Raw genomic sequence first — 23317 nt, 5'->3', positions numbered from 1 at the left:
ATATCATTTCATTTGTCATCAGCTGCAGGTGGGTCGCCCTTCATCATCGTTGGGCTGTGATCAGGATGGTTTGTGGAGGGATATTTGGAAACTTAAATCTATCCCAAGATGCAAGGATATGGCTTGGCGTATTTGTCATGGTTTCTTACCTACTACTCAGTGTTTGGCTCGGCGTGGAGTGCAGTTGGAGCCGGTGTGTCCTATGTGTTGCGAGGATGAGGAGTCTATTGCACATGCACTAATTTTCTGTCCTCAGGTGAGCCCCATGAACTTCTGTCCTCCTTGTCCATGAATTTCTCAGGACCTCAGCCGGATAATTTCACGATGGAGCATTGGCTGGCTTCTTTATTGGACCAAGGGGATGATTGGGTGACGGATAAGGTGCTGACGTTATTGTATGCGGTTTGGGCACGCCGTAACCTGTGGGTTTTTTATCACCGCTGGTTAACTATGGAGAAAACGCTGATACGTGTTGCTGCTATGGAAGTGGTGGCCTTGGACTCGTCGGTGGGTGATGCACACGACCTATTGCGCGGGGAAAGACAGGATAAATGGAAGGGACCTGCTGCTGGAATTGCAAAGATCAACACTGATGCAGCTTTCAAAGCTGGTGCAACAGTTGGCATGGGCGTGGTGGTTAGGAATGCGGCTGGGGAAGTCTTGGCTTCAGCTTCTGGCAAGCGTGGTGGTGCTGGTTCAGCAGCTGTGGCGGAGGCCATGGCTTTGAGCTGGTCTCTTGAGTTAGCGCTGGATATGGGCTTTCAAGCCGTGGTGGTTGAGACTGATTGTGCAGTTTTGCATGGAGCTTGGAATGTTGCTGCTAGTGATCGTTCCTATATGGCAGCGGTGATTCGTGATTGTGTGGATTTGTCCCGTTTATTTCGCTCTTTTGAATTTCTTTTAATTCGTCGTACTGCAAACTTGGCCGCGGACTTTTTGGCTAAGTTTGCATTGTCTTCTTTTTGCAATGTTTGGCTTGAAGAATATCCTCCGGGTTTGGAGAGTATTCTTATCTCTGATGTAAGCTCAAGTTCTTCTTAATAATATGAGCTGCTTATGGTCAAAAAAAATTATGATGTTTGTTTGTGTGTGGATGTGTGAAGGTTCTCAACTAGAGTAGGAGCTGAGGTGCTTTGAGGGTCAAAACGAGTGGATGAATTGCTCAAGGATGCTGAAAAGGATGAAGATTTGCTGAGGAAGGGAAGAAAAGCAAGGTCTGGGACTGAAGACCTAGCGCTCATGCTCATTACGTTGCGAGTCTTTAAAATCACGTCTGTTAGGTTTTGATTTTAACTTTTTGTTGTTGAGTTTGGGAGACAAAGGCTGCGATTTTGAATCCTTTAGGAGAGAACCACGAGATCCTATTGGAAACCATATGTTTGAACTTAGTTATTGTATTCTCTCTATGATCATGTGTGGTGATTGATCTATTTTTTCTCTCAAATTATGTTTTGAACGAATTGCAAGTGGATTCCCACTGTTTTAGTTCATGAATTCCTTTTCCGTTTTATTTGAATCTAATTGCAAGTGGATTATTATGAAATTTTCTATTCAATTGAAAAGTTTGTAGAATTTAGAAATTTGGGAAGGAATTGGGCAAGGGTCTTTGCACCTTAGGAATAAAATTGGATTTTTTTTTGAAGATTGATGCGCATGAGGTAAGACCCTAGCAATAATTTTAAGTTCTACGTTCGCGGGTTACCCCAGAGTTTTAGGAGATGATGACAAGGTTGGAGAGGGAGAAAGTGATGCACTCTAAGACTATAACCATCAGTGATTTACCGAAGGCATAAGCCATCGGTACTTATAATACCGAGAACTTTATAAAATTGTTTGTAAAAATTACTCTGTATCTCAATACCTACGACTTTTTGGCCATCTATTGGCCGTCGCTAACTTATCAATAGCGAAGACTTCACATGATTACTGACGACCAAAGACGTCGATAACATCCTTTTTTCGTGTATTGTTAACTTCTTCACAATAAACACTGCCCATATTAACGTCTCATCCTCCAACAGAAGGGTTTTTAACTAATATTTTAGTGAGGAAACCTTTATTGTTCTCAGATTTTGGTGATTATCTCCTACTCTTATGCCTCAATAATTATTTTGCCTACTTTCTACCTCTGAAGTTGGGGAAGGGGAAAATGTTGTGGAAGTAGCGGAAGAAAGGGGAATGGAAGCAGAAGAGGGAGGCGGGGGTGGTGAGTGAGAGCTACGTGGTAGTTGTAGAGGTTGGGTGGTATCAGGAAGTAAGAGGAAGAGGAAGAAGGGGAAATGGGAGGAGAAATACCAAAAGAGATAAGAGAAGTCCAACTCAGATTGTGTTAAGTATGTAATGCAAATTTTCTAGAATTCGACCAAAACCTTCATTATTCTATAGTTCGATCCTTTTTACCCTGATTATTTCTAACAGGAAGTGAAATTTCAGCACATAATAAGAGGTCAATCAGTCAGAGTCCTTTACCCAATAGGTGAAGCTTTTAAGATAATTGGTTAATAGTAGGCTCGGTACGTGTCATTACAATTTTCTCTATAGGTCTTTAAGAAGCCTTGTGAAAGGTCATCCAATATCGCGGCTGCCCTCAGTCAGCCCTGCATAACTGTTAGTAAGTGAGTCGGTGTCTGGCCGATCATACCTCGTTACGAAGGGATGTTCCTTAATTAACTAAGTCATAATCTCTTCTCCCTCTATATATAATTCTCACCTACTTGCAAGATCTTTGGGTCACATGGGCTTTGTGGTCTTTTGGGTTTGCCAGATCATGTACATATCTTTCTATGAAGATTGACGACTTTTGATTTTCTAGTTTTTTAAAACCTACAAGATATAGTTGATGATAATTTTATGAATGTCCATATATAAAATAAAAGCATGATAAAGCAACTCTCTAATGAGAAGGTGATGATATCTTTTTTATTTAAAAGCGAGAAGGTGATGGCATCTTACCTCACTACAAATTAAAATCATCGATCCCTCTCTCAATAACTTCACCAATTTCCTTAATAGACCCATCACAAATTAAACATGGAAGAACACTGAGCTATCAAGCTAAATAACTTCTCAAACAGTGGCGGTCCTCCCAGGCATTTATATTTTCCACGCCTTTGGACTTTTCATCTTGTAGATTTCTGTTAATTTTCATAGAATTTGTAGTTGTCAATTCAATATCGCGAAAATTGCATTCAACATAAATTTTGGTTATACACTTGTGGATGTGGCATGTTTTTGCTCCTCTTTTTCTCTTATGTGGTCCATTAATGTGAAATTGTGCGTAATGGAAGAATCAATCATTTGAAAAACCACAACACGTACACCAAAGAAATAAGAACCTCTAGCGCGAGTTCTTATCCCATCATGCATGTAATGTATCAATTTTGCGAAGACTTTCTTTGCATCAAATCATTGTGTGGCTCTTATCCCTCTCAATATGTTATGAACTTTCATCACTTTAATTTCGAATTGGGCATTTAAGCCTAGAAGCTGAGAAAATTCAAATAATGTCTACTACGTTGAAACCAGATCCCCTTCCAACATTTCGGCTATTTGCATTGCTTACCCTTACAAGAATATGGGTTTGGTTTGGGACTTTGGTTTTTTATCACGTGTGGAATTATTATATAGTCATTTACTTGGTAATACTTTAAGTAATAAAAGATGAGGTTACTTTATAGTCATTCACTTCTTGTCCAAGTTACTTTAAAGGATGATATTGTGACGTCCAAGTCACTTCTGGTCGACTTGCATATGATACACGGTTATACAAAAACTATCCAACCCCAAAGTATTGTATGCATGAAATAAATTGTCCAAAAGTCCTAAGTATGTGAAAGCATCGGGGACGTGCATGCTTTGATATCCTATCTATACTGATGAGGACTTAATTATATTGCTCTCGCAATTTCAATATATAAATATGGTGATTGTTAAAGATTTTTATAAGGGGTTGTCTAAATTACCCATAATAAAGTTTGGGTTAAATAACTCACCATGCAATCACATTGGAGATAAGTGAGTTGGAATTTTTATATTTTATTTATTAATTTATTTCCAACTCATTTATCTCCAATGTGATTGGATGGTGGGTTATTTAACCCAAACTTTATTATGAGTCATTTAGACAACCCCTTTTTTATAAAGGTGCGACTCATAGGAATCGAAATTTCGTCATAGGGTTTAAAATATATATATATATATATATATATATATATATATATATATATGTGTGTGTGTGTAATATTTTAGCATAAGATATTAAGAAATTTAGACTAATTATTTTTTTAGCGAAAATTTAGACTAATTAAAATTTAAATTATTACAACTTGTTTTCAAATTATCATAGTTTGTCCATATTATATATAATATAAAATAAATAATAAATACTTAAAATATTTTTAAGTAAAAATAATAAGTTTTCCGTGCACTTTTGTCTTGTTGAAACATGCCTCATTTGAGATGTGTTTGAATTTCCGCGCACTTTTGTCTTATTTAAACAATCTTCATTCTATTTGCACAGATCACCTCACTTTGACAATTAATTTTTGAAGTTATACTATTTTGACAAATATTTTTTCTTTTACATTATTAAAAAAACCCCGAAGTAATCATCCGAGAGCATGATAACAAAATATTGTCTAGTCTCGAGAGTCGAGACAGCAATAGTAATGCAGATTCAAACAAGCGGGCCGGATGATTAGTAATTTTACCGCTTCATCCCTCAGACAAGTGGTTGTGAGTTTGAATTTCAGTTCTTGTTATTGAAAAAAGACTATTTGGTCAATCTCTACCGTTTAGTGTGTTGATCGTGGAGCTAGAGATTAATCTCGCAACTACCGAATCTGAGGATATAATGGTAAACAAATTATAGTAATTCACATTCTCCCACTAATGTAACAAAGTAGATTAATTAAAAGATTTCGTTTGAATCAACTAATATCAATATACACTTATGCTTGATTCAAGTGGTACATATGATTGATTCCCCTTAAGTAAAGTCTCGGGTTCGAGTCTTGTGAATGGAAAAAAAAAATTCCGATCTGTTGGGAGAGTTAACTCAATCATGATGTAGATATTCCCGTCTGGAACAGGATCGCCTCCTGTGGAGGGTACCTGTAAGTAGAAATAAGTGTAAGGTTACAATCATGAGTGATGTGCTTGTAAAAACTTTCAAAAATCACACCTCTGTAGTTGCTTGGGACATATTGCTCCAGGACATTTTGAAAATGGAAGTGTACAATACTCTTTAGTTCATTATTAAGAATATAAGAAATTGTATTGCAAATTACACAAGTTTATTGCATAAGAAATCATGGCAAATTGAGACGAAATTGTATAGGACATGTACCTTTCAACTTTCCAGTCTAAAGGACGATCTACAGTTCAAGTTCATTAAGCTAAGCGCTTAGGACATAGGGGTTGTGTACCATTTGGTTTCCCAATTTAAAGGATGACCTACACTTCAAGTCCATTAAGCTAAACGCTTAGGACTTGGAGGCTATGTACTTTATGGCTTCCCTGTCTAATTAATGACCTGCACTTGAAGTCCATTCAGCTAAATAATTAGGACTTGGGGACTTTAAACCCTCTGACTTTAGCAAGTTCTAAATCCGACCAAGGGGACAGCTCGAGTTAATAACCCTAGACCCGACCTATACCAATGTGTCATCTTGTCCCCGGAAACAGAGAGGTATGAGCAGACCTTAACTCCTCCACAATAAATAAGGGTGGTTGCAACTCCGAACTGAGTTAATGGCAGCATCCCATTTAATAAACTAATCTTGACTCCTAATTAATATCGTTTATACGTACGCTGTGAAATCCTCAAAAAAACCCAGTAACCCAAGGGACAACGTGTGCCTTTATGAAGAAACTTCGGCCCAACGTCTGAGGCATATTCACTCTAACGCTAATCTTGAAGAATGTGCTCTTATTCTTTCAGGATCTAGCTTGTTTACTCATATATCAACACCTAATTGGTTAGATGCTATTATATACTCCCTCCGTTTCTATTTAACTGTCCACTTTGAGTGGAGGCACACATATTAAGGGTGTGATTAATTTTGTTAATTTTTAGAAAAAGTGAGGGTTATTTTTCTATTTTACCCTTTAAAGTATGTGTTATCTCTCTTCATTTATTGCACTGACAAGGGCATTTGTTGTAAAAACATCATTTAATACTTTCTTGAAATGCTAAGTAGACAGTTAAATAGGAACAAAAAAAAATTCTTCAAAGTGGACAGTTAGGAAGTAACATATAACAACCTTCCCTTGCATTTTCTTGACTTTGACCCCTTCATCCCCTAAAAGTCTAAAACTCCTCACGGTTGATTCACCTCTTAAAACCCCATGGTTTATATCTCTTAGTTTTGCTATATTCTTCAAAATTATCATGGCTTCAACTCTTCTTTGTTTTCTCCTATTTCTCCCACTTCTAGACCATGTTTCTGCCAATTCTTTTCTCTTTGAAGGATTCAATAACAATAGCAAACTCACCCTTGAAGGAGCCTCTGTTATCAAAACCAGTGCTCTACTTAGACTCACCGACAGATCAACCAACATAGTAGGTCATGCATTCTACAAAACACCATTCAAAATGCTTAACAAAACAAACTCTTCACTCCAACCAAATGCTTATTCCTTCAGCACCTACTTTGTTTTCTCAATTGTGTCCCCAAGATCAGGCTCTGGTGGCTTCGGCCTCGCCTTCACCATAGCACCGTCAACAATTTTTCCGGGCGCCGAGGCCGGCCATTTCCTCGGCCTTGTTAACTCCACCAGTGATGGGGACTCCTCAAACCACATATTAGCAGTTGAGTTTGACACGGTGAATGGCTACAAAGAAGACTCTGACACTGAAGGAAACCATGTTGGTGTCAATGTGAATGGCATGAACTCAAAAATTACTGAGCCAGCTGCATACATTGAAGCTGGGACAGATAGTAATGTGAAGGAAGATTTCAGAATGGCAAAGGTTGATGCTGTCCAAGCTTGGATAGAATATGATAGCAAAAGCAAAACTCTGAATGTAACAGTAGCTCCCCTACCATTACTAAGACCAAACAAGCCACTTATATCTTATCCTATTGAGCTTAACACAGTTTTTAAGGAAAACATGTATGTTGGTTTCTCAGCTTCAACAGGGAGCAAGGAAACAAGCTTTCATTATATATTGGGATGGAGTTTTTCAGTGAATGGAGATGCTCCTTTATTAAATAATTCTGAGCTTCCAAATCCGCCACCAAAGGAGCAAGATCCATCATCTTTTCCTTGGGTCAATCTTGCAATTGGAACCTTGTGTGTTCTGACCTTTACCTTGTTGTGTCTCTTGCTTTATCAAACATTGTGTAAGAGATACATGAGATTTGAGGCTCTTGAGGATTGGGAGATGGATTGTCCTCACAGATTTAGATACAAAGATCTTCACACCGCAACAAAGGTAACATAGAATCTGCCTATAACAGAAACTATATCTCTATGCTTAGGAAAAATATGTTACAAGTAATTAGGAAACTAAGTAATTACGATTATACTATTAAATTAGGATTATAGGGTATTTTAGATTAGCTTCCATATCTTTCTTAATATGTTTGCTTATTTGTTCAGATATAGGTAATCCACTAATCCTTATATATTAGTATAGATAACTTATATATTAGAATAGATAAGGATCAGTATTTTATTTCTCATTATTTCTTTACTTAGACACTAATCCTTATAATTTTATCAAAGGGGTTCAAAGAGAGCCAGCTAATTGGAGTTGGAGGCTTTGGTGCTGTGTACAAAGGCGTGTTACCAACAACAGGAAGTGAGGTTGCTGTTAAGAGGATTGTGAGAGGCCCTATCCATGGGATGAGGGAATTTGCAGCTGAGATTGAAAGCTTAGGGAGATTGAGACACAAGAATTTGGTGAATCTTCAAGGGTGGTGCAAGAAAAAGAATGATCTACTTTTAATCTATGATTTCATCCCAAATGGTAGCCTTGATTCTATTTTATATAATTCCAATTGCAATTTTGTTTTGGATTGGGGACAAAGATTCAAAATTCTCAAAGGCATCACTGCAGGGCTATTATACCTGCATGAAGAGTGGGAGCAAGTGGTTATCCATAGAGATGTGAAAACTAGCAACATTCTAATAGATGGAGATTTCAATGCTCGTTTAGGTGACTTTGGACTAGCAAGAATCTATGATCATGATCAAATATCACACACAACCAATGTGGTTGGCACAATTGGGTACATTGCACCGGAGTTAACTCGCACCGGAAAGTCTTCAACAGAATCAGATGTGTATGCTTATGGGGTTGTGCTCCTTGAAGTGGTTACAGGGAAGAGACCTGTTAGCTCAGATCAATTTTTCTTGGTGGATTGGGTTGTTGAAAATTACCAATTGGGTCAGATTCTTGAGGTGGTTGATCCTAAGCTGAATTCAGTTTATGATTTGGAAGAAGTGGAGTTGGTTCTGAAATTGGGTCTCCTCTGCAGTCACAACATAGCAGATTATAGACCTACCATGAAACAAGTTACAAGGTACTTGAACTTTGATGACCTTCTTCCTGATATTAGTGATTGGAGAAGGAGTGTTTCTGAAAGCAGCAGTCTGAGCTTAGGATTCTTAGAAGCCACTTCTATGATGAGTGTGGGAACATCAAAGAATTTGTCCTCCATAGATATCATGAGTACAAACTCCATAGATGCTGGTAGATAGCAAGAATCATATTAGTTATATGACTACCTTCACTTCTATGTATCTATCTAAGTATTTGTATAGTCTAGTAAAATATTTTAATTGATAACAATTTACGTTTTTTCAGGTAATATAATCTTTTGGATGTTAAGATGTCTATGTCAAGTTGTCAACGCATGCTCTATTATTCCTTTCGCTTAAAGTTAACTTTAGTAGTTTATGAGCAATTTATTTGCATAGCCTAATGCTTAAATTTCTTTTTTTAACTTCTATATACAGCTTTCTTCTTGCACAATTTTTTTGGTGATATGCATGGAGGGGCAAATCCCCATAAAAGTTAAAGCACTACATCATAGGAACATTGAGGGAGGCTAAAGCCTCATCAGTATCCTAGAACAACAAATTACTTTTGATAACGAATAATGCAGTACATGGAGCCCAAAACCAAGCGAATGAGCACTCCTAGCTAGCTAAACCATCTGCTATAACATTAGCTTCATGAGCAATGAGCTGACATCTCATCTTTAACCGTGGAGGAAAAACATCACGAATATGTGAATATGTTGGGCTAACTCCAAGTATGGGCTAAAGAGGAAACCATTAGACACAATGGACTCAATAGCTACAACTGAGTCACTCTTAATGATCACTCTCATAAAGGCTTCTAAGTGTCTCGCCCATGTTTATTTTAATTAACGTAGCAAGATTTTATTGGTGAAACACGAAATTAAGACATTATTAAGATAGCAAGATTTTATTGGTGAAACACGAAATTAGACATTTGAGAATCAAACATCTTTGTCCTGAAGTAACTAATTACTTGATAAAATGCTCGTCAAAAATGTGATTAGAGAAAAGATAACATCTAGTTAGTTGAGTGGAATAAATAATAGCAGTTGATAAATATGGATATCTCGTGAAATCATTAAAATCTAAGCCTTGCTTTAAAACTATCATATGAAGGTTGAAAAGACTCTGCCATTGGAAGACAAACAAGAAGGCAGAAAATACAATCTAAATAAACAAAGATAAGAAAAGAGAGAAAAAAGGAGGGGGTGTTATTGATGCAGCTGAAAGAAAGAAGAAAATAAAGGAATTTTATTTCAAGCATACAGAATCAGCTGTACTGACATGGATGTAAATAAATTTTCAAATTAACATATTACAAGCTTCGTCAATGCTTGAAGACAACATAAATAATTCACAAAAAAAGTAAGACACCAGAGAGATATATAAATGAATTGAGCTGATGAAAACTTTCATAGCTGGGTTTGGATATAGTTCTCAAAAAATAACTCTTCATAAATACACAGTTAAAAAAGAGGTAAAAGGGAAAACTTGTGTTTATACAACAGAGTGAAAATTTCCAAAAAGTTACAACACTATGTAAAACTGACAATTGCTCAGCCAAAAATATAGTGGTAAATATCTAATCTGTTGCATGACAAATGGACTTCCATGTACAAGATTCGTCTAGAACTGTGGTAACTTTCATCATTCTTGCAGCAGCATCTGCACTACTTGAACCGTAACCTGACAAAACCATAATTCATCACATATATTTACAAGCTATTCTGCTCCTCTACTTCCCCTTCAGTTTCAATCCAGATTATCTTTATAAATTATGTTTTCACTTCTGTATTTCAGCACCCAGAAGGTAAGCTTAAAGGATATATATAGATCGAACCTTTTCTGCAGGCAAAATCCAATAGATAAATAGCACTGATGGTTACTGGGTGGTTTGGCGTAACAAAGTACTGGTTCAGTCGTCTTGTCCCCATACAGAACACAGAGAAAACAAGATCATTCATTTCTGATTCCCTCACTTTTGATCATTAATTCGCTCCCGAGCTTTATTACGAAGCTCTAACGTCTCAGCATGGCTAGGGTCAAGACAAAGGGCGGCTTCACAGTCTCGGACAGCAGCAACATAATCACCCATTGAATCATGAAATGCTGCTCGAAGAAGTAGCAGCTGCAGATCTAGCTTAAAATTGATGGCCCTTGAAAGCTCTGCTATTGCTTCAGCTTCCTTGTGATCATCCATTAAAACTGACACAAAGAGACCACATCAGAACTTTATAAGTTTGGTGTACCAAGAGTCTAAGACATAATTCATAAACAGGTTTCAAGGGTTGAAGACTAAATAATGATCATGTTACTCTGTCACAATGCTTATGGGAAACACGGTATTTCTGCATGAACTATGGCGAAATATCAAAACAAAAGCATACATAAAAGATGAGGCACTATGAAATTAAGACATCAAACAAGAAAGGCTCAAACTCAAAAAGGTTCATTTCCTCTCTCGCATCATAAATGAGCGCTGGTGACAAGATGCCCAAAATGAGCATAACACTTCAAAAATGTATAATTTGATAGGTAGGCTACCAACACAATTTCAGAACTGCTATCATATTCCTTCAACACTAAAGGCAGTGTCTAAAGCTCATTTTATAGTGAATAACTGCGCAAGATTGACATCATATTTCCATAATCTTTTACGCAGTACGATGATTCGAGGAACTGAAAAAATTACTAGTGCAAGTTCAGATAAGGATCATGGATCAAACATCAAAGTTTCCCTTAATGCATTAATCCAATCAAATCCGCTGCCAACTTAAACTAGTGGAGTCAGGGTGCGTATAAACACAGATGGACAGAATCATTTTGATCAAGCATTATAATTTTAAATTAAAATGAATCTTCCCAATAAAGAGAAATTACTAATATTTTAAGGAAACTGAAATACCTACCTGTGATGTTACTGGTGAGATTTAAAAAATACTAAATAACCTATAAAGATGTATACTGAGGAAGAACGAGGATGATGAAAGTACGGCAAAAGATGTAAACAATACAAACAATATATGTGCTAACATGAACTAAACAAACAATATGGCCAAAGTTGAGTGCAAGAAACTTATCGGCTGATTAATTTAAGCTGGAGTGTATAGTCCAGTAGTTAGCAGGAAAGAGGTCAGTACGTAGGGATAGCGAAAGATCAAAGATTGCCTTGAAAGTTGTAAGTTTTCGAGGGAAGAGAGGAACCCCTGATAAGGATGTCGTAATCATTAAACATAATCCCAAGGATAAGGTTTCCTCAAAATTTAGATTCTCCCAATCGTATTATCTCTTCAATTGACCATGTGGTTCGAGAACCCAGCATATCTGAACAGTGCTGGTTAAAACACAATGAAATGTTACAGCATTCCCTAAAATCCATCCAATGCCAAAACCATCATGGCTATAACTGATATGGAAGTGCATCAACCACAACAAATGTTCGAAATACAAAAATAGCTTACAATGGCAAGAAAATTCCCTCCTATGTCACCACACGCCCCCAAAGAAATAAGGACAAGAATAGATATTAATATAACTGGTTGTATGGAAATTACCTGCTGCCCTATATCTGTAAGGATAAGTCCTTAGAGGATCCAATTGTGTTGCCAAACAAAGATCTTTCTTTGCCATGTCACGATCACAATATTCTGAGCGCTTCTCATAAGCTGATGCACTATTCTGGGCCTTTGCTATTAGCTTTGTCATCTCATCATATGCAGCTTTGTGCTGATTTTTTAGATGATATACACGTGCCAATCCTTGATGTGCTCGTGTATGCTTGATATTTAGGGCATGCTTGTAGCAGTCAGCAGCAAGGTCCAGCTTTTCACTATCTACATATACACTCCCTAAATTATTCAGTGCCTACAATGTAAAATGACAAAAATAAACTGGTTAGTTCTGCATTGGAATCAAGTTAACATGTTTAATCTCAAAAGAATTCAAGGCTTACTTGTCCCTTTCGAAGACCATCAGAAGGGCATCTAAGAGCATCCTCCAAGAGTTCGATCACATTCTTTGAAGACTGTGAATCAAGACTTGAGTCAGCTAATGCATAAGCTTTGAGAAAGAAAGCTTCAAATGACCTTTGAATGGAAATGGACTCCTCAGCCTTTGCTATCGCTTCTTCACGATGTCCAGTGTCATACAATATCCATCCTTCATAGACAAGCCTTTCATGTGCGGAAGAAGAATGGTTTCTAGCCAGACGCAAACAACGCATGGCTGCCTTTTGAGAATTTAACCTGCAAGATTCAGGAACATCAATGCCTAAACCCTAGACCAAACACATCAAATATTATATATGAACAAAAACCAAATATTAGAAATTCAAACAATAGTACTTGATATATGAGTTAGATACTGAAAAGTCAAAAACTAGCAAAGGTATATATATTCACATCATTTGACCAGTCTTCTAAAAGAGATATTCACTTGCATGCATTTTTCATGAGGGATGTTAAAGCAAGTTATGTAAAAGAGAGCTCATGATGGCTACAAAAGATTTTAACCAGAGAAAGATATCTGGGCTTGGGAAAACGGAGATGACCCCAAACCTAGTTAGTAGTGAGTACAGAGAGAATATGGAATAGGACGTGATAAAAGAACCAATGTGAGAAAATGGGGTGTATGTGTATTATTTATTACAAAAAGAAACGACGGAAGAATATTAGAAGGCTCTCTTGCCACCCAAGAGCCTAGTTCCTCGGACGAATACTTAGAGCACTCTCTAATCTGTTGAAAATCCAAAAAAACGTTAACTGCATAGTGAACTACTCCTCCCTCATATTACTGACACATACATGTAATCTCTCTCCAAAGTTGTTATTAACCTGACAACTTAGCTATCCCTCTCTTTCCTTTCCTTCCCCTCCTCCAATAAACATGCCAGGCTTTAGATCCCTGAATGACTTGGTCCACTACCTGCCCACATGTAGCTTCATTTGGGCCTTTCTAAGTGAAATGCTCAGCTAGGATTGAGAATGCATCTGTGCATACTTTCAAACCTCTCATTTAAATTAAATAGAAAATGAACTGATTTCAGTTTTCCTGTTTTCGATTATTTTGTCCTATACAATTCTTCATTCTTCTTACACATATGAACTATGAAGATGATATAAGAGCAGGAGATAAATAAATCCACACAGGATATGATAGCACCAACTGAAACATGCAAGTTGCAAACCAAACTATTCTACAGAAATTAGTTACTTTGTCTTATCTGATGAATGGCCATGCAATAATTTCCTCTAATTTTGACTTAGTACAAAGTCACAAGTCACAACAAACTAATCTATTTAGCATTAAAATAGATCCCTGAGTACCATATGGAAATATTTTTATAGTTCACTTCAGTTTGAACTGAAAATTGAGAATAGTAAAAACAGATTTAGTTATATTTAGATATAAATTAACCTCGCCAATAACAGACAAGTGTATAACAACCAATAGAAAATATTATAATTCAGACAACTCTTTCAGGAAGAAATATATGAGGTTTAAAAATTGTAATTCAATTAATGTAAAGCTAACACTTACCGTAAAAGAAGGAGAGATTGCCGAAACCGTAAAATACTTTTCCCTGGGTTATTTTCTAACATCTGGTGCACAACAGCCAAAGAACCAATATCATCAACAGAAGACCATCTATCATACAATTGCATCCAGCAATCAGCCTGAGTCCAATGCTGAGCAACTGGGCGGAGGATTTCAACCAAGTGATCACTATGCATATTCCCATAAAACATGATATAATTTGGATCTAATGTCAAAATTGCCCTGACATCCCTGAGGGCTCCTTCATAATCCTTCATGGCAATCAAGAACCAAGCTCTCAATTCAAGGCAGTCTGGAGAAACCTTGAAGCCAATTATTTTATTGATTTCGGCAATGGAAGCTACAATGTTGTTCTCCTCCAGCAAAGAAACAGCCCGGTATTTGTATGGAAAAGAAAGGGTTGGATCTAGTTCAGTTGCAGAGACCAAGTCCATCATTTTCTCCTTCCCAGTACAGTACAAAGACCTTTCCTGATACAGCCAACCAACTTGGCTATAATCAGAAATAAGAGAGTTCATCATCTTGTATGCTGAATATGTGTGACTGCGCTTATGTTTGGCCCTTGCAACACCAACTGAAGAGTAAACATGTCCTGCCTCAACAGCAGCCTCAAACCAATGCTTTGCATCTTTGTATTCTTTTCTCTCAAGCATAACAACACCTAATAAGTGATAAGCAAGCTGCTTCTGCCAACCACTCACCGCACACTCTCCCAATCTTTCCAAAAGCATCACGGTCGTGTTAGACCTCATCTCTTCCTCCATCACAATCTGACTCAAAAAGTAATACAGCAGAAAGGACGCATGCCCTGCCAAGGCCAACCTATCCCTACCCTCTGGACTACAAAACAATCTCTGAACACTCAATCGGTGCATTGAACTGGGAAGCTCTCTCAGAAACACCTGCAAGCAAGCCGCCACCAGCAGATGCGCGGTCTCCTCCAGTCCATACTCAATCAGCAACACTGCACCATCCATATCCGAAACCAAAGAAGACAAATGAGCATCACAAACCGACTTCATCTCCTCACAACAAAACTTATTCGCGAACGAAAGCATCTCGAGGACAACATTAGGGGAAAACTGACTCAACCTCTTGGTTCTACTAAAAACCTCAACAGCCATCATCACCTCAACAGAAACCCCATCCTGGGAGAAATTAATCTTCTCCCTCCTAGACTCAACAAACCCACCATACAACATCGCCTTAAAGGGTCTCGAAAGCGAGGCCATCGAATATCTACTACATCTAATTTCACTATCACCAATACAAAAACACATATCATTGCCATCACCACTATGATCATCATCTTCATAAGAAGTTGAACATTCAGATTCCAGATCATTACCACCACCATCATCATCACCATCAACAATTTCTCTACAAAAACACAAACATGAATCAAACACAGAATCAGGGTCATACCCGGGGACCAAACTAGCCTTGGGGCATTCAAATTTTATCCCACGACAATCCATCGACGATGATCCCACAAGCTCATCTTCCCTCCTCTCATACCTCAACCACGAAGCCAGCACCACCTTGGCATTCACATCCACCGCGTGCTGCCGCGCCGACCGGAGGCTCCGCCGGAAGAATCTAGGATCCGGCAGGCCCCGGAACACCGCGCACTGCTCCAAAAGCGCCTCGAATTTCTCAACCTGCCCACAATCCTCCTCCGTCCGCCGATGCACGCCGGCGAGGGTTTCCACCATATCCACCGGCCTCAAGCAAGGCTCGATCGCCGGTTCTAGAAGCTCCGTCGACGGAAGTCCAAAGGGAATCAGACCCTCCAAAACGACGTCGCACGCGGCCGGTTTATTCCCCACCGGTTTGGTTCGACCGGTCTGGAGGTCAAACAGGTGATGGAACAATTTCTCCCCGACACTTCCTCCACCACCGCCGCCGCCCTGAAACGGACCACCAGCAACCGCGGCGGAGGGGTTGAGAGCGTAGACCTGAGTCCCCTTACACCCATCTATAACCTTCGTACTGCGAATCGAGGTGATCATGTTGTGCTGCATCTTCTGCTATTTTTTTTTGGAAGAAATTTGAAAGGTGAAGTTTGAAAATAATCAAAACTCTTAAGATTACAAAAATGGTATATGAAAAAATCACATAAATAGTGGTTCTATTTTTTTTTTGTTATCCCAGATTCTCTTCCATTTTCGTTTTCGTGTTTCTTTGATTTTCCTGAGAAACTGGGTGGTGGTGGTAGTGGTAGTGGTGGTGGTGGCGGTGGTGGTGGTGGTGGTGGTGGAGGATGAGAAGTTAATGTTGATTGTTGAAGGAAGATGAAGGGGCCGTTGAATGTTGAAACGGCCACTCTCGTTTCAATGAGTGCGTGTGTATTTTTTTTAGCTACTCTATATCCAAATTTCCATATATAAAGTTTTCCATTTTTTATTTACCATTTTTTTCCTAAACTTTTTTATCTTTTATCTAACAAAATATGATTGCTTTTATTTTTATTTTTTATGTTTTGGTAGATCTTTTAACTTTATTTATGTGTCATTAAATATCTTTTTAAGAATTTAAGGAAAATTAAATATCTGTTTGATAAGTATTTAAGTGTTTAAAGAATTTTCTTTTTGGTACATCGCAAAAGATGAATTGCACCGTGCAGGAATTGATTTCTGGACTTCTCTCATTTCAAACGGCTAAATATTTTATTCAAATATAATAATATTTCATATTTTCATTTCATCGCATACAAATGCATTTAATTATTAAATTTTGACTTAAAAGTTTGGTCCAATAGTTTCAAGAATTCATAATTTTGGTCCCTGTAGTTTCATTTAGTCAAATTAAGTCTCTTTACTTTTACAATTGAACAAATTTGGTCAAGATGTTAACTTGTCATCCAATATTTAACCAAAAAAAAAAGTATGTGAATCAAGGTTTTTTACACAAATAACAGTTTAAGACAATTTTATGTTACTTTCAACATAAACAAAAACACTATATGTTAATTTTTGTATTACTTATTGGATAATAGGCTAATAACTTGTCGAAGATTTTTAAATTTTGAAAATAAATGATTTTATTTGAGAAATTGAAACTACAAATTACAAATTCCTAAAACTATAGAGGCTAAAATTGTAATTAAATGTTAACTTTTTAATCAATATTTTTAAAAAGTGCTCCACAAGTTGGATTTAAAAAGTACTGCTAAATAGATTTGCTCCATAAACATCTAATTGAGATTTGATCATCTGAAACTTGGGGAAGAATGACAATCATGCAATCCCTATTTTCTCCCCCTCAACCTCCTTCAACCTCTCTAATCTCCGATTCTTACTTTGAAGCTTTCATCTTCATTTTCTCCTTATCATAACCTATCTTGTGCTCGTTATTTCGGTTTAATGTGCAATGTATGATGGTTAGCGTAGTTGAGCAGATTAGAAAGTTGGAATTTGACTAAACCATTGAGTATGTTCAGAGATATAGTTAACATGGTTGTGAACCAAAACTTTTCACCTTTTGACCTTAAGCATGCGCATCCTGAGGCATGACCACGTTGTTGGCAAAATTCAATTTTCATCAAATGAAGGATGTTGAGTGCGAGGACAACTGAAGGCACAAGTTAGTCGGTGAGGAATGACGAGTGTTGCGAAGAAGAAGAGAGTTTGTTGCAAGCCAAACACCGAGTTACAAGTTTGGGAACATTTGAGTTGGTGAACATAGGTCGGTGTGAGAGCTTCGAAACCAGAAAATCATGGAATCTCAAGACCATGTTCAGTATTGGCGCCGAAAAGTGTTAGTCCCGACATGCAGACGCATAACCAAGAAGCATTGGTTGGTGTCGTAATCCAAGAAAATTTGTCGAAGTCCAATAAGGAAGAGATATCCTTAGAGGAATCTGAAGGAGGTCGAAAGCCTTATGTAGACCCGGGGGGTATAAGAGTATTTTTTGCTATTTTTAATTGATTATATAATTCATATCTATTGCTTTCATTACTTTTAATCATAATCCATATTTTTAGGATTTGTAGTGATTTGTTAGGATTTTTAGTGGTTTTTGTAGGATTCTTATTGGGTTTTGGGTTGCAGGTTTCACTAAACTGACATGGATGCTTCTTATGTGGGCTCGCTCTTCTTGAACAAACATTTTCTTGAAGACTTGACCAATCGGATGGTAGATCTATGTTTAGTGAACAACAATTCAAAATTTCATTCTTATCCACTAGTGAACAAGTTCGTACAAGCCACTTTATGAACGGAGGTCAAAGTTGTCAACTTGAATGTGGCGTAGAATAAGAGAGTGTGTCTACTGTCAAGCTAGCGTAGCTGCGGCCATATTTGGCACAGATGCACAAATGATCCCGAAAATAAGCCTCGGTTTCACGATCTAACCTATTATTCAGGATTTTTTAGGGATTTTCTTAGGTAGGTGTGTTTGGAGACTCTTGGAGTCATTCCGAGGGCTTGTTATATAGATTTTAGCTTCATCATTTCCTTGCTTATGGTCATGAAATCCATGCTTGTCTAGTCTCTTTACGGTACTTAGGTTTGGCGTATTCGGTTTATATTGTGCTTTAACGGTTTGTACTTGTTAATGACTCTATTTTATTTCATCTATGGATTTCTTTTTATATTATAATTGAGCCAGAATGCATGGGTACATTACTGTTTCTTGCGCAATTGAAAGATTGATTTGAAATAGGGATTTAAGACGGATTGATTTAGAATTTTTACGCCTTAAACATAAGGGTCATGCTTGGTTATGTTAGCCTAAATATTGTGAGTAGTCATTCTTTAATTGAACTTGATTAGGAATTAACTCTAACAATTTAATTAAAATTTATACTTTGTAAAGACATTATCAAGTAGAAACTTAGTCAAAGCATCAGAGAAGGAATGAACGAGTTCATAAGTAAATTGGAATTATTAAGACTATAATTATAAATTGATGAAGTCATACCCCAAGTACTCATTTCTTATATCTTTCATACTATCTTAAATCGTGTTTTTTTTATTTCTTTGATTTTCTGCAACGGTTGGATTAATCAAAAGGAACTCTTGATTGTACTTTAAGTAATAAAATCAGTGAAAATTGTTATTAAGCAATCACGGTGTTTGTAGATCGATTGGATCAATTTTGAAGGAAAAATCATCTAATCCAATCCTGTTAGTTTTACTTCCAATGGATTTGTTTTCAAATTTAAATCCAAATTGTTATTCCGGTTTGGATTGGATTGAATTTTTCAGTTTTAGTTTAATTTTTTTTTTCTTTGAGATTGTAGTATATAAAACAAATTTTTATAAAGTATAACACAACCAATATTTTTAAAAAATATTACTATGTTTGTTCACTTTAATACAAACTTATTCAAATAATTACTTGAAATTTTTATTCAAATAAATTTTTATAAATATGTACATATCATATAATAATTAAACATATAAACATGTAAGGATGTAAGTATGAATTATACGATATATGTATAAATAAAATATTATATATTTGTCAATGTTTGGTTTAGAATTGGTTCGATTTTAAAAATCAAATCCAAAATTTGATACAATTCATTTAAAAAATTCGGTTTTCATTTTTATTGAATTGGATCGGTTATGAACATTCATACTAAGCAACCACATTCCTCATATTCGATCTTTTAATATTACAATCGATTATGCACACTTACAGAACAATTATCACCTTTTGAATAAATCTAAAATCTGATCCATATCCAATAAAAATTTCCTATTTTTTCAATTTTCAGTTTTTTATCGGATTAAATCAGGTTTGAACCCCCACATTAAACAACCACAATCTTCATGTTCAACATTCTCTTATTTTTTTTTTATAGGCAATATAAAATATATTGAATGAAAGTACAAGGGGTACTTCAACCCAATACAAAAGAAGAGAGTAGATAAAATTACAAGATAAAAGCAGCAAAAGACTGTAAAGAAATAAACTTAAGCTAACCCACCCCCAACCCCTCCAAGGAAGAGAGACCTTAGAAAGAGGCCTCATTAAAACCTTACTAGGAAAAACCCCCTTGGGAAAACCTAGTGAAGGAAAAAGAGTACCTCTTACTAAGATCAAAACGACACTTCCAAGGAGTAAAAACCAACATACATGAGTACATCATTAACACACCAGCTGCTCCTAATTCTTTCCAACACTGCTATATAGAGGTAAACATCAAATCCTTCTAACCAAGTTCTACACAGTATCAGCAAGCTCCAGGAACTTCAGTTGAATTACCAAACTCAACTACCACGGCCAAGCCATGATATTGTATAACATTGCACTACCAAAGCTTTAAAATGGTCCCATCAATTCCACCAAGACCCTGTCAATACAGCGTGAATAACAGCCCATGGAATAAGTCTTCAATATACTCTTATTACAAGCGATTCATGAGGTCTTTTAAAGCAAACATTTAATGTCTCAATTATGAAGATAAGAGGATTTATTTGCTTTTGAAAAGAGTCAAAGGTATTTGAATTCAAATTCAAAGAGTAGCTGGACAACAAGTTGGAGGAGTTTTCTAGAGACACATGGAAGATGTAGAAGCAGGCAAGAAACACATGGAAACACTAGAAGAAGTCCAAGAACGCATGAAGAAACATTTTGTAGTATAGTTACTTTTCCGTTGTAATGGTAGTTAATTAGGAAAACTTACCATATAATTATGTACTCATTTGTACTTTTAGGGGTTTGCAAAATTCTACTCGAAAATAAATACTAAACGCTAACATGTTGATCATCCAAGTTACAAATGACAACTAAGAGATTTAGAGTATAATTATTGTGAAACTCTTTTATATTTCAGTATAGTTTATGAATTTTGAGAAAATGTAGGAGACATAACAGGAAAGCATTGGCGGTCTGATTAGCACGGATTGTACTTATTACTGGACACGGATTGTACGGTGGATAATAGTTCCTATTTAATATATAATGGACTTATGGACCTATATATTCCTCAAATTATTGTGGGATTGAAAATTTAGTATTCGTCACTTCGTCCCTTACCATTTTTTTTCTATGTTATATTTAAAAAATAAAAAACTACCTCATAATGAGTATGTGACCAACAAGTTAATGTCTACCAATAAGCTAAACCCTCATAATTCATAAAGAAAGATTATAGTACGAACTACACTTGTTATATTTTATCCTTATAAAATACATGTTTATCTCCATGATCCCCTTATCCATCCAGCAGGAGGATTTGTTCAGATAATGGGAGTGCAGTGCCTGTTCATTGTCATGTGTTCACGTACAGAGAAAATGCATGATTTAATGGTTTGGGCCTTCTTGTCTGCTAAATCATATGGGGTGGAAGCGGACTTGCGTGGCTTGTTTATATTCTTACATTCATATTTAATTCTAACATACATTTTGTTTGCTAAAAAAAAATAACATATACATTTTGTTATTTAATTGTTTTTAAAATGTAATAAAACAAAATGACCTTTCTATACATAATCTAATGCATTCAACCAACACATGTTCAGTTGCTAAGAATAGGCTATTTTATTTTTCAGAAGGTTGTATGTTTGATTTTCGTTTAATGTGAGAGTTATATGATTGACGATCTGTAAGTACATTTGTAAGCGACCAATGAACAAAAAGGCATATCCAAATCTATAGTGATGATGAAACTGAACTCACTTAAACTTCTTAATTCATCAGGAAAGAACTAATGCACTTTGTTCAAAATAAAATTTACATATAAACATTTGATGAATTCTTTTTTTTTTTTCAAGAATTGTCATTCTTATTTTTATAATGAGTGTTGTTAGCATTACTTTGTTTCTAAGGAGAAATAATTATTTTTTTGCCAAAGTAAGGAGAACTACTAAATACACCTAATTATTGTGAGCAGACAAGAAAACAAACAAGGTTTATTAGCTACTCATCGTAAACATGAAGTACTAAATGTTAAATAGTAATTCAAAAGTTAGGTGGTTAATTAGTATTACTTGCTAATTAACGGTGTTAGTTAGTCTAGTTCAAAAGCTGAGTTGGCATTAGCTATTATAAATAGCAGAATCCCATTGTATTGAGTTCAGATAGTGAATAACAAATTTTTTTGTTAATAGTCAAACTCTTTTGCTCTTTCTCTCTTGTTCTGTTACAATTTTGTTACTTTCTTCTTCTTCTTGCAAAGTTCCAATAACTGGTATTCAGAGCTTTGGTTCACGATGGGTCAGAACAACAATGGAAATTTTCCAGCAAATCTCCCCATACTCGATGGCAAGAACTGGGATCGTTGGCGAATCCAGATGAAGGTGATCATGGGGTATCAAGAAGTCATCGACATAGTGGAGAACGGGTACCCAGAGCTTCCTGAGGCACCCACAGAGGCGCAAAGGACTGCGCATAAGGAAAATAAGAAGAAAGATTGCAAGGCGTTGTTTCTGCTTCACTAGTGCGTAGATGTCGCACACTTCGACAAGATTGCTAGAGCAGCGAACTCTACAGAGGCATGGAAGATCCTGGAGAAGAACAATGAAGGTGCAGAGCAGTTGAAGAAAGTCAAATTGCAAACGATGAGGCGTCAATTTGAGTTGTTGCAGATGGAAAGCAATGAGAGCATCACTGATTTCTTCAATCGAATCATCTCCCTCACAAATCTGATGAAAGCTTGCGGTGAGAAGATGACTGATCAAGCAATAGTGGAAAAGGTGTTGCGAACCCTAACCCCAAAGTTCGACCATGTTGTGGTGGCGATTGAAGAATCAAAGAAGCTGGAGAATCTGAAAATTGAAGAGCTTCAGGGATCGCTAGAGGCTCATGAACAACGAATCGTTGAAAGATCGTCAGAGAAATCGAAATCGACTGATCAAGCGCTTCAAGCACAAACCTCCAAGAAAGGGGGGTTTTCTGGAAAAGGTGGTTATCGTGGAAAGAGGAAATCGAAAGACTACAAGAACAGCTCAGGAAAGCAATCTCAATTCCAGAATCAAGAAGACCACGATCAACCTGAATCTTCATCAAGAAGAGGAGGGGGGGTCTAGCAATTACAGAGGTGGTAAGAGGAAATTTGATGGAAAGAAGATCCGTTGCTTCAATTGCAATAAGATTGGCCATTTTTCTTCTGAATGCAAAGCACCGAGTGGTGGTGATACTCGAGGGAGAACAAGTGATGAAGCAAATCTGGCTAAGGAAGGAAGTATCACTGATGAAGAGCATGTGACTCTCATGATGGTGACCGAGGAGGGTGAAAGCAATCCAGCAACCTGCAATATCACTGATGAAGAG

The 23317-nt window shown here is 36.7% G+C and overlaps 3 protein-coding genes across 5 annotated transcripts; 2 read left to right on the top strand and 1 right to left on the bottom strand.

Annotated features, from left to right (window-relative positions):
- The first annotated feature begins 324 nt into the window (after positions 1 to 324).
- On the top strand, positions 325 to 1041 carry LOC130712673 (uncharacterized). The gene has a single exon (XM_057562492.1). It carries the CDS (start codon positions 325 to 327, stop codon positions 1039 to 1041), a length of 717 nt encoding a protein of 238 aa, XP_057418475.1.
- A 5268-nt stretch (positions 1042 to 6309) lies between these two features.
- On the top strand, positions 6310 to 8841 carry LOC130732251 (lectin-domain containing receptor kinase VI.3-like). Its single transcript, XM_057584342.1, has 2 exons — positions 6310 to 7438; positions 7732 to 8841. Exons 1-2 carry the CDS (start codon positions 6392 to 6394, stop codon positions 8707 to 8709), a joined length of 2025 nt encoding a protein of 674 aa, XP_057440325.1. The 5' UTR covers positions 6310 to 6391; the 3' UTR covers positions 8710 to 8841.
- A 1060-nt stretch (positions 8842 to 9901) lies between these two features.
- LOC130727976 (ethylene-overproduction protein 1-like) lies at positions 9902 to 16455 on the bottom strand. 3 transcript variants are annotated; one of them, XR_009015499.1, is made up of 5 exons: positions 14074 to 16453; positions 12488 to 12779; positions 12090 to 12399; positions 10376 to 10740; positions 9902 to 10221 (listed from the first exon to the last, which is right to left on the bottom strand). XR_009015499.1 is itself a non-coding variant. In XM_057579291.1 (4 exons), exons 1-4 carry the CDS (start codon positions 16113 to 16115, stop codon positions 10511 to 10513), a joined length of 2874 nt encoding a protein of 957 aa, XP_057435274.1. In that variant the 5' UTR covers positions 16116 to 16453; the 3' UTR covers positions 9902 to 10510. The 3 variants fall into 3 exon arrangements, 2 of the variants coding, with proteins under 2 accessions (XP_057435274.1, XP_057435275.1); XM_057579291.1 differs by having other exon boundaries at positions 9902 to 10740; XM_057579292.1 differs by lacking the exons at positions 9902 to 10221; positions 10376 to 10740 and adding an exon at positions 10749 to 11869 and having other exon boundaries at positions 14074 to 16455.
- Between the last annotated feature and the right edge of the window lie 6862 nt (positions 16456 to 23317).

The sequence above is a fragment of the Lotus japonicus genome, chromosome 1 (genome assembly GCF_012489685.1).
Source record: "Lotus japonicus ecotype B-129 chromosome 1, LjGifu_v1.2".
NCBI lineage: Eukaryota > Viridiplantae > Streptophyta > Magnoliopsida > Fabales > Fabaceae > Lotus > Lotus japonicus.
Note: the sequence above shows the minus strand (reverse complement) of the source record. Positions and strands in the feature narration are given on the sequence as shown.

Coding starts and splice junctions, on each gene's coding strand:
- LOC130732251 (XM_057584342.1), top strand. CDS start 6,392: ATGGCTTCAACTCTTCTTTGTTTTCTCCTATTTCTCCCACTTCTAGAC. Junction 7,439..7,731: donor ATCTTCACACCGCAACAAAG/GTAACATAGAAT, acceptor ATTTTATCAAAG/GGGTTCAAAGAGAGCCAGCT.
- LOC130712673 (XM_057562492.1), top strand. CDS start 325: ATGGAGCATTGGCTGGCTTCTTTATTGGACCAAGGGGATGATTGGGTG.
- LOC130727976 (XM_057579291.1), bottom strand. CDS start 16,115: ATGCAGCACAACATGATCACCTCGATTCGCAGTACGAAGGTTATAGAT. Junction 12,780..14,073: donor CAATCTCTCCTTCTTTTACG/GTAAGTGTTAGC, acceptor TGAATCTTGCAG/GTTAAATTCTCAAAAGGCAG. Junction 10,741..12,089: donor TTACAGATATAGGGCAGCAG/GTAATTTCCATA, acceptor TCTTTGTGTCAG/TTTTAATGGATGATCACAAG.